The 12009-nt window shown below is 37.7% G+C and overlaps 1 protein-coding gene across 3 annotated transcripts in view; it reads left to right on the top strand.

Annotated features, from left to right (window-relative positions):
• The window catches only part of DPH6 (diphthamine biosynthesis 6), a 215752-nt gene extending 209374 nt beyond the window's left edge, over window positions 1-6378 (top strand). For all 3 annotated transcript variants that reach the window (XM_059819671.1, XM_059819670.1, XM_059819669.1), the window contains one exon: window positions 6152-6378. In XM_059819671.1, coding sequence (XP_059675654.1) covers window positions 6152-6267 — 116 coding nt within the window. In that variant the 3' untranslated portion in view covers window positions 6268-6378. The remainder of the gene's footprint in view (window positions 1-6151) is intronic.
• The last annotated feature ends 5631 nt before the right edge of the window (window positions 6379-12009 follow it).

Below are 12009 nucleotides of genomic sequence, written 5' to 3'. Positions count from 1 at the left end.
CTTGTTAGGAGGGCCTGTAGTGATAGGACAAGGGTAATGGTTTTAAACTACAAGAGGGTAGATTCAGACTAGATATAAGGAAGACATTTTTTACGATGAGGGTGGTGAAACACTGGAACAGGTTGCCCAGAGAGGTGGTAGATGCCCCATCCCTGGAAACACTCCAGGTCAGGTTGGACGGGGCTCTGAGCAAGCTGATCTTGTTGAAGATGTCCCTGCTCATTGCAGAAGGGTTGGACTAGATGACCTTTAAAGGTCCCTTCCAACCCAAACCATTCTATGATTCTGTGATTCTATGATTTCATTTAGTGAATGGTCTGCTGGGTGAAGTGTTACCCTGTTTTGTATGTGTCTGTGCCTACAACTCACAGTATTTTATGACCAAAATGGCAGAGTCCTATCAGTCTGGATCCTAATAAACATATCCTTCACAGAAGAGGTTGCAGTCATCTAAAATGGTTCTTTGGTATTAGGGACAAGCCAAAAGAGTATGGCTAATTTTGGCTTTAGTGCTTCCAGTCCAGGCTGTATTTTCATCTGTTACGTGATTACTTGAAAAAGACATTTGCATGGTTACAACTAGTTTGGTGTGAGAAGCAAGAAGCCCTTCAGTATAAATGGGTCCATAAATGCAAGACAAATTGAAATGTGACGAATCCTTGAAGAGACATTTTTATGAAAGAATTGTTTGTAAATACAGACTTGTGCAGATCTGCATGGCTGTTTATGCATCTGACCAGGCATGTGTTTGTAGAGACCTGAGTTCCGAATGCAACTGCAACTCCCTCTGTAATTTCTTTTTTTTTTTTTTTTTTAATTTTGGGGTATGTATACTTTACAAATAGGCCTGAAACAGTAAATTTGTGGGTTTTTTGAAATCCAAATTACGCCAGTTACTTTTTAATTTTTTTAAACAGATGTTATTATGTATTTACCATGCAACAGGAAAGCTCATTCATCGATTGTTGACTTTGAAAGAAGGGAGAGAAATCTAGACACAGCTTAAGAAATCTTCACAACATGGATTAGATTTTGAAAGTTATGTAGCAAAGAACACAAATTCTTTTATTGTCATAGTTTCAAAGACTGGCTTAGGTAATCACAGGTTTAAAGCAGTTTCACAGCCTTATCTAAATTCATATTAGTCATTTGTCTCATGTATCATGGCAACAGACTTCCCTGCAATTTAAAGCAGCTGCTTAACTCGTATTCAAACTTCCCAAGCCAGAGTGATTGAAGTGCATCATCAGTATTGCATGAAGGAGCTTGCATCATCTCTAATCTGGTCTCCCAAAAGGTGCTGGGGAACTCCCCTTTTTACCAGTCCTTAACAAAACTCAGTTACACCCTGATCATCATTAGAAATATGCAAATCATCACTATCCTGATCTTATAAGTAGCCAAAGTCAGACTGTAACTCACTCAAAACCAGAAGGACCAAGGGAAATTAGTGTAATAACCAGGATAAATAATCAGGAGTGTGTGGCTTCCAAAGCAAGTTCCATTCCCATCCTCCTAAGTTTAGTTATTGTTGAGTTGCCTTTTTTTGTGCATATGAATGCTTCCCACTTGAAAAACAATCAAGACTGACTTCAAATTTTATAATTTAGGAAGAAATTTATAAAAGCATTGAGTAACATATCTTTGGCCAGTTTTCCCTGGAACTGGTAGGCTCTTAGTATTTTTGAAGATTTAGCTGATATGTTTTCAAAATGGAAACACAAATATTTACAAGATGTTGCCTCCATTTTTGCTGTGGGCAGAGCAATTTTGAAAACCCGGTCCCTTAACAGGGAAATGACCAACATGACCAACATGAAATAATGTCATCAAGAATAGTAAAGAATACCATAAAGTACCATATGAAAAGGCAAGTATTGGGCTATGCAAAATGTCCACATTATTGTCATTTAAAATTTTCACAGCTGCAACAAAAAATCAGCACAAAATCATGTTTTGCAAAGGGACTCGCTTTTATATTCCAACAGTATATCTTTGTTTACTGGGCTTATTTTGGACAGCGAAGTATTAACTAAAATGAAGCAAGCCAATTGTACAGGGTTTTGTTTTAAAATCTTATATTCCACTATGTCATTTTATATTATCTTAAGTAAAAGTGTGGGGAAAATCCTGAACTGATTTCTTTGGCACATAAGCCTCATAAACAGCAGTAAAACCAGGTAATTTTTTAAAAGCACATTTTCCTTCCTTGCTGTGGTTGTAAACCACAGAGACAGTCAGCTGGATGTTTAAGAAAGGGAGGGGGGGTCTCCAGTTCCTCATGTTTCACCCTTTCATTGCTCTGCCTGATCATTTAAGGCAGAGGCTTGTTCAAGACAGCTTTAATTAAACTATGCTGTGGAACTGTATATAGATCAATGGAAATGATCCATAACAAGAGGCTAATCATGTATTTAACAGTGTTCAGTCCAGTTCAATCACCTTCTACCATTTCTGTGGCTTTACATTCATGTGGCAAAGCCTTGAATGTGTATATGTATTTTTTAATCCATCTCATTAGTGACCATATGCTTTGGCTTCAAGGGAGACAAGAACTGTCTGCAATCTGCCAGGGATTTAGGGACATCAATAATTTGTGAATAGTCATGTTGGTACTGGTCGAAGGGTTAAGTGTTCTGCACACCAGGGGCACATCTTTTGGGACTGGAACTCTTAGTCAACTGTTAGGAACCTGATCCCCTGTGAAGCATCTTTTCAAAGTACATGCTGCATGTCAGCTCTCCACAGCTGAAGCAATGGAGCTTTATTAGCTTGGGGATTTAAAAACCTGCTCTAAGCAATGTAACAGTATCTTTTGGTTAAAAAGCGAAGGAGAGATAGTAGTTGTAATATGAAAGTGATTTTTTATGTACTGGGCTAAATGTGATCCTCCTTTTTGTTACCATTTTCCTTTTCACTATGAACTATTAGATTACTCCTGCCCTGCAAATATCCAGTGAAGCAAGAGTACGGCAGCAATAATGGGGACCTGATTTTGGAAACATAAGTGGATTCTGTGGCCTCACCTCATACTGCCTAAATCCTGCTGAAGCCAATGACAGCACAGATGTAAAAATCATCTTCCTAATCATTTGGAATGACCCTTTAGGGGCTCCCAGGACATTGTTTTATCTACTTAGAGTGAAAAGCACCTTTAAAAACAATAGCTTATGGTGTTAGATTGTGCCATGTTATATGGAAGGGCTGCCAAGTCAACGTGAGAGATCATCAAACTACTGCTCTTAAGTATCCTGTCCTTACAGAGGAATGGCAGAAATAGATTGTAATGCCAGAATTTTTGGTGAGAGAGGGAAAGGCTTTGAATTATTTTTGTTCATTTTAAGTTTTGGTTATGTCCATATCCCTCAGCTGTACCCAGGTCAATAGAAAAATGCATATAGGTACAGAAAGAAGCTCTATATGGAACCTGTGCCCTGAACTTCTGCTGATCGGTTGGGGGTAGCAGGGATCCATCTTACAGAATGAAGCTCGCCTGCTTTTGACAAATTTCATGTGGTAATAATAATTAATGCTGACTGTCACAGGAAATGAAATTAAAAAATGCACAATACACACCACTTTTTTGCTGCTTGCTAATCAGCTGGTTTTGTTTGTACTTTAATAAACATGCTGTATCAGGGCAGATTAAATAACTTTAAGACCTATATCAATCATATATAGCTCCTGTTAAAGTTCCAGTAAACACAGTCACTGTAACCGCCTGTCCTTTACTTGTTTTCACTTTTAAGATCAACTTTTATAAATATGGCATGCAACTGAGCAAACATTTCCATAAGTGATATAAAGGAAAGACATTTTTGAAATCTTTGTATTTGAACAAAGAATTACATACTTCAGAAAGCACTCATGCTCATGACTGAGGCTCTTATTTATCTAAAAGCATAATTTGCATGAGTGAAAAAGATATAGATTGTGTCTTTATTAGTGTCATATCATTAAAAATATACAATTAGTATTGCAGGATTTAGAGTAACTTATTATAGCAGGTAAAATACATAGCTGTCAATTCTTGGACTATGATTACATAGGCTGACACAGATTTACTAATTGTGCATTGTCTTCTGTGGGACCTTAGAGTACAATTTTACTGTTTTAGAAGACCAAGTCTCCTCTTTTCAGGGGAAATTTGCACGAGCAGACTTTTATCCACATTTTTTAAATATATAAAGATGCACGTCTAAAGTAGAATGTTTTCGTATCAAACTATTTGATTTATAAGTATAATAAAGCATTTAGAGGCATATGTCCCAGATTTTCATCCACATTTCAATTATACATGCAGGCTTTGCTGCAGCAGTTTGCATTTGCAATAGAAAAGGCAGTGGTCTTTTGGAAAGGTGGCTCTTTCTGGCTGGCAACCAAGTCTGCTAGGGTGTGTTCAGATGTAAATATTTATGGCTATTTTGGCCATCTCAAAAAACCAAAAGAATGGAGTTATATTTCCAGATAGCCTCACTTTCAAATTCTCCCTTTGAAAGTAGTCCCTGGTTTTGTTACGGTAGCTTTTAGTACTGTTGCACAGCTTTTAAGCCTGTGAAAAATGTTGAAGACTAAAATTATATTTTCACAATTTTAATAGAGGAAAAAAAGGAAATGTAGTTTTAATAGGGTGGAATTGGTGATTTTTGAGGTGGCTTGCCTTTTCCCACTTCCACTTAATGCCTTCTGAGCCAGCACAGCTATAAAGTTTTCTGATGTCAAAGTTTAGAATGAAAACATTAGCTGATGCTTAATTATCGGGTCACTGCTGAATATCTCCAATACATAGACTGAGTCCCTTTTTACACACAACATGTAGAAGTCCTTTGACCTTTGAGGTGACTGTTGATCTTTGGCTCACCCTTGTCTGTTTTCACCTCTAATGTCAATGATGTTAATACAAAAGGAAGTCAGCAGAATTTCAGAAGACTGGTACTGTCTTTGCAACGTTTCATAGGTAGCATTGTCATTATTATATTAATTTATGCTACTGCTGCCAGGTAGCAAGAGAGAAGAGTTTTGGCTTCAGTGAATACAATTGCAAAATTCCTGTTTTATCCTGGATGAGGTAACACTTTGACTGAACTGCCTATTCACAGTTTCACAGGCACTGATGCCAAAAAAAAAAGCTCTGACAGTCTTCAAGTTCTGCCCTCTTTACACCCTCTCTAGCCAAGATTGCTTTGTGTTATAAAGAATCACCATAATCACAGAAGCTGTGGACAGAAATAACTTATTGAAACCAAAACCCATGGAGGCTGTACCTTACCATTAGGAAACTGCCTTTTGTAGGGTCATTTATATGGTTTATGGTAGTCTTTAAGGGTTCTGTGTGGCTGGATTTCTAGCATGTCCACTGAGCCTGCAACACGACCAGAAATGTCTTGATGCTGAATTTAAGTTGCCCATTCTTTAGTTTTTGCCCATATTCTCCTATTTAGATCTTCTCCGTTACCATTTCTGTTCCCATAATGGACTTTAAAATTACAAAATTCTGTCACATACCAGTCTCTTTACAGCTCTTTATAGCTAGATTCTGTATTTTTATCAGTTTGAATCTCTCTATAATCCTAAATATGCAGTCGTATGTGTTGCCATCCCTGGACTTCCTCCATTGTATCTTCAACATGGCATGCTTCCATTGATTTCAAATGGAAATCATGTTCATAACGTTTTTAAAATGGCCCACTTTAACTTTTAGCAGATTGATGCACCACAGTGGGACTTAAGAGCAGAATTTCCTTTATAGACAACTACGTGCTGATCATCCAAACATCAAAAATTACAAAGAACTGAATTTCAACTGGCCTTTAGTTATTTTTACTACCTGAACTTAGTTTCAGCTTGCTATATCTGTAATCAACAGACCACTCACTCACTCAAGGTTGAGAAACACGCTTTTAACTGTTTTGCTGAATTATGGCCTTAGGCAACGTGTAAAGTCAATCTCAAATTAGGTGATGAGGAGGTGGGAGATGGTGATTCTTCCTTCTATATAAAGTGAAAACTCAAGAGTTGCATTTCACTTTCATTTGTTAATTGCTACTCCACAATAATTTTAAAAAATGTATTTAGAAATAATTTTTAAGAAATAGGACACAATAGAAAATGAGACAAAGAGGATTCATTAATTGTTTTGTTTCTATTTTAGGACTGCAAGAATACCTGGAAAAATATTTCAGCAAGAATACCCCCGCTCTGATTTTAGCACCAGTGGTGGATTTACCTGGCAAGGAAGTTATTCATGTGACATGCTGGCTAAGCTAGCAGTTCAAAAGAGATGAGTTGATAGCAAGACACACATTCCATCCAAGAAAGAACGAAGAAAGGAATTGATCATAACTGTGTTGGATACTTTCATTAAGCAATATTGTTTGATTTAAGCAAAGTCATATTTAGCTTATTAATGATGCCTCATGATATGTGACAAGAGTCAGCTTTGTATGAACAATAAAGGTTTCTTTTCAAAATATTGTGCTTTTTTCTCACTTATTTTTAGATACATTCTGGTAATAGCTGGTGGCTCTTGGGAGATGTCAGTTGCTCTGATCACATCAGTTCTTTTGTTTGATATATTTAGGCCTGGTTAAAATAAATGGATTATAACTTCAGATCTTTTGGATAGAGGTGAAATCAGAACATTAGCTGCAGTACTGTTTTAAAGACTTGATTCCTTTCAATTCTAAGTTGAATTTACTGACTTCAGGCCAACTCATTAAGACTTTATTGGTGGCCAGATTTTAACCCTTTTGTTGCACCGGGGAAGAATGATTCAGAGGGGTAATCAGGATGCATGTTTTACCAAAGTGAATAATGGAGATGATGGCCAGCCTGTCGGATTTGCCATCCTGCTTTCTGAGGCAATAGTGGGCATACTCATGCTTTACATCTGGTAGGCAGCACTTATTAAAGAGCTACCAATATTCCCCAGGGCTTCAGTCTTCTTCAGAAAATCAACAGGAGTTTTACCACTGCTTTCATTAAAACAGGCTCAGAGGCATAGGTGAAGCTCCTGTCGATTTCATTGCAACTGATATTTTACTCATAACATGATATAAGATCAGTATAGGAGAGAAAGCCTTTTGGACTTTGCTTGGGGCAGTAAGGCACTGTAGAGAAATCTTGTTTTCAGACAAAGGCTGTAAAATTAAACCTTCAAAAAAGAGTATCAAACCTTTGCCTGTGTTCTACATCTATATATTCTCATTGCTTCTCTTCCAGTGTGTGAGCACTGGAGCTACATGCCCAGCACTCCAGTTGTCCTTCTCTTACACCAGCGTATATCTGAGACAAAAGCCACAAAAGCCACCTGCATGGCAGTAAGTTTACATCGGGGTGACTAAGAGGTGGACTTAGCACTCCAGCTTCATTTTCTTACCCGCACCAGATATGCATTTGGCAGCAGCTGATACGAAGCCAGTGACTAAAGATAAGAGGATCTTCCTCTGTTAGATGCTCTGTGTGTGTCCAGCATATTATGCTGATCATTACTCGAAACAGAGATTATAAAATGTCATTGTTCCTTACCATTACATCAAGTAATACAGCAGAGCTGCCATCCACTTTAATAAGAACTATTTTTTTCACCGTTATTTAAATATCTTTAGAAAGGGGAAGGTGAAGAGCTTTTTATATACCAGTGTATAAATACATGGATTATTAAATTAAATTTCTTAAGAAAAAAGGGAAGAATCTGTTAACGATATATTAGTTCATTAGCATTCAGTATCATTTTTAGGTTAGACTTAAACATACTTGATTATTCTTTCCCATGACCAGAAAAGAACTTGTTAATACCTGGATGTGTCTGTTTTGTTTGAATTCTACTCTTTTAGAAGGCTAAATAATTTTCTTACTTCTCCCTGGAAATACCAGTATTTTATTTCTTTCAGTGTGGAGTGCCCACAGACCAGAGACACGAGCTGGACTGAAATAGGAAAAGAGAAACAGATGATACTTTCAGAGAGATGAGGGCAAAGCTTAATTTTTCATAGACACATATGGAAGTCAAATAGATGGTATGAGTTTGACTACGTCTCCTCTAGCAGTCATTTTTTTCATAGTAAGTTTAAAAAAGATACTCAAACATGCTGATCTTGGGTTTTGTACTGTACTGCATATTTTAAGGTGGCAGGATGTTTGCTCCTAAAGAAACCAGCTTTTTCTGCAAGTTTTCCTGCAAGATTCGTGGCTCAAACTATCCTTCTTTTCCCCAGTAGATGTGCATTGAAAAATGGTAACAGAATGCATTGGTCTGAAAAACAGTGTGATTTTTTTTTTCTCAACAGAAAACAATTTTTTTCCTTTTTTGAGACGACTAGAACTTCAATAGGCTTACTTTGTGAATAGCTAACAAAGAATAGTTTGCTGACCTTTTCTCCTCGAGAGGCTTCATACAGCTTCTAAGTGGTGTAAGTAACTAAAACTATAAGCTGGGTCTGTGGTGTTTTAAGTATGAACAAGGCAAGTTGTTCAACAACGATACGCAAGGTAGGTGAGTAAAGTGATGCTCCATATAGAGACCTAAGACTTTTATAATAGAAAGAAATAACTTAACACTTTTATCTGCCTTATGCTGCCATACTTCCATCATAATTACTGAGTCCTACTGCGACTAAGTTGTTTCACAGAGCTCTTTTTCACCTTCTTTGTAACAAAAGTGCTAGCTGAAGACGGGAGGTGGGGAGGTGGGCACGTGCGCACTCACGCACACGCACACTCATATGTTTTAGCGGAAAGAGGGAAAGACAATAATACTTAAAATCTATAGATGCAGGGTTTGTTGGTTGATTCTTTTTTCATGACTAGCTTTGGTGAGTGTTTACCCCAGCAGGTTTTAATCTTGAGATTATAAATTCATATATTGTGCTAAGATACTGGTTTTGAGGACTTTATATATATGTACACAAATTCTTCTGTTTCTCTGATTTCTACTAAGCCTGCAGGAAGATGTTTTGTGTGCCTGTTAAGACACAAGAAGTTGGCTGATCTAGGTTCCAGCGCTCAGAACGCAGAAGGGCTATGTAGTAGGTGGGAAAAAGTCTTTAAAAATGTAACCCGAGGTTTTAATTTTTCTTTTCTCTGCTGTAACAAGTGTTAGAATATGGCTTACACATCTTTTCTTTTTTTTTCCCAAAAGAAATCTATGCCGTCTTATAGATCTTTATGTTAGTGAAATTTTGTCTCCTGCCTCTTTTAAAAATCTCTCTATATCAATTTTTTTAATTGCTTGAAAGCATGTTAAAGTGAACTGACCAAATGGGACTGCAAGACCAAAACTGATTTAATAACTTTGTGTTTTAGTCATTTCAAAACCCAGTGATGGCTACAGTACCAGCGAGCCTTTACAATGCACATGGCTAAGCTGCTATAAAGGCACCAGAGCTGATCTTCCTAAATAGATTTAAAGATGACATTGAGATATTTTAAGCAGAGCTTATTTAATTTTTTCCCTGTGAGTTTTATAGTTAGGTGATTCAGGAGCTGATTTGTTACACCAGATAGCATTGCTGCATCTTTCCTCTTAGCCTTCAGAAGTCTGATGGGCATTGGAAGCAGGATGTCTCATGAGTATTAAAGAGGTGATCTGAAGCAGCTCTTCTCTTTCAAGGACATCCTGTTCCATCCATTATCTCCTGTCTATGTGCAGTAGTCTAGTCTATCAAAATACAGTGATTGAATAAAACTTTTATTTCAAATAAATGAATGCACTGATTTAATAAAAGGTTTGTACTGCATGGTATAATAGTTCTCTAAATGAACACTGAAATCCTAAAATACAGAAACTTTTCATGTGTCCAAGTTAAATCTTTGTTACTTCTTTCAGGATGGGTTTGGTGAAGCAAACCTAGTTTATTCTGTCTGTTAAAGGAAAACTGTCCTGAGCTTTCTGAGTAGTAACTGGCACTTATTATTTAAGTAACCTGCTTTTACTTTTATAAATGTCTGGCATTGGCAATACATATTAAGACTACTTGACAATTTACTAATTTATGATCTCTTTAGTTGTATTTTAATATTTTTGGCAAGCCAGCCTGTGTTGATGTATTAGCCAAACATTCAAAATACAGACTTGAGATTTTGAAAGCTTCTTTTTTTCAACTTTCATCTGAACACTGAATTTTTTTGACATATTTTAAATTTTAATTTTAAAAAACAGACTGGGTACCTGTGAACTGAACCCGTATGTTACATGCAAGTGCCCTTTTACTGATGACTCACTGCTCACAATTTCTTGGCTTTGACTTCTGTTGGATTAATTCATGCCTAGGTTTCCTGCTTTTCTTATAGTTTAGAGCACTGTCTGCTTTTTCCCTATATTCCCAAATAGTCAGGTTCTTCCAAGGATCTTCTCACAGGATATGTCACTGGCAGCAGTCTCCTTGTCATTGTCTTGACTCTCCATTTCATTTGCAATGTTTGAAAACTATTTCTTGGATACGTCTGCTCATCCTCCATTTCCTATTAACTTGCTATTTTGTGGTTGTACCATTTATTCCTAAATCATTTTGAAGTACTGTTTGCATAACTTAACCCAGTTGACAAGACTTACTGTCCACAGTAAAAACAGGATGTGCTCAAAATAGGTCAGTTTTCACTTTTGTCCTTCCCAGCTTTCAGAAATTCCTGCTCTTCTCTAAATTCTTCAAATTTCCAGTTTAGAAGAAAATAATGTTTCAGAACAAAAAGATAAGCTGAACTAAATGCCCTGAACAAATTGACAGCTGCCCCAATCTAGTAACTTGTTAGGGGACTCCAGAGTCAGGAGGCATAGGTTAGGATCACGCCACCCCTTTCCTGGGTGAGTTTAAGCATATCCATTAGTTTTCTTGTGCCTCTATTTCCATATTTGTAGCTTTGAAATAATGTTTTCTCACCCTTGTAAAGGTGTTGGCAAAGAGATGCTATGTTGTAGTCATACAACCTGCAATAACAAAAAGTTTAGACTGAGTGAGCTGCACACCAGAGTGTGAAAGTAATGTTGTAGTGGGAACCATAATGAATGTGATCACAGATACCTATTTGCATGAGCACAATCTGGAGAGCTTTTCTCCCAGAACACTGCCTGCAGCAGTCTCAGATCACAGGAGAAGTCTGTAATACATCTAGCAACATTAACGATACAGTTTACAGCGTGACTCATCCCCGATGATCCCAAAGTGCTTTACAAGTCCGTTGCGCAGAATTTGCCAGGGTCATCACCGGGACAGCCACACACACGCTGGAGGCCTCCTCTGCACGGTGTGAATGTAGACAGGTCTCTGAGGTTATGCTGCTGGGAGAAGAGCTCCTCCGCTCTCCGCGGTCCCTCGAGTAGGGGCATTTGCTTTGGCAGAAGAACAGTTACCATAGAGTTCAGCCTCAAAGCCGCATCACCAGGCAGCCAGCATTATTACGTACTGGTACTCATGAGAAGACTTGTTCCACTTTAGATTTTGCCATGGTAGAAGGGAAAAAATCCCTCTTCTGGGCTCCGTCAGGCAGAGATCTATATTCTCAATAACCATAACATCCTTGGTACATCGTATTATTGCCGTACCCCCACTTTACAAGAAAGACATTGTTTCTCTGAGATAGAAGTTGTGAAATTGCATTAGGGGTGCAAGCTTGTGCAAGCTTCACCTTCTCTGATTCCCGTGGTTTTGTTGGTAGCTGCCTTGACAGTAGCTTATTTTGTAGAAGAACAGGGGTCCAGAAGGAAGAAATACGTTTCTCAGATGTAAGAGTTATCTTGTTGCAACAAAGTTCAGTCCTACTCCCACACAGACCCAAGCGTTCTGCAGCAAGACCCAGATACATGCAAATGTAGAGCCTTTTGTAACTGAACCAAATTTGCACAGCTCTGGAGCTGGATCTGTTAAGGTTCACAGCAGGAGGTGTTAAATGATATGAAATAATAGAAAGGAAACATAGGCAAGAAGGAATAGTATTATTAGGAACCAGTGAGGAAGCCAAGCTTAAAAGGCAAACAACAGGTCTAGGGACCTAAGGGGTTTTTTTCTTTATTTA

This window comes from Gavia stellata, chromosome 7, assembly GCF_030936135.1.
Source record: "Gavia stellata isolate bGavSte3 chromosome 7, bGavSte3.hap2, whole genome shotgun sequence".
Lineage (NCBI taxonomy): Eukaryota > Metazoa > Chordata > Aves > Gaviiformes > Gaviidae > Gavia > Gavia stellata.
Note: the sequence above shows the minus strand (reverse complement) of the source record. Positions and strands in the feature narration are given on the sequence as shown.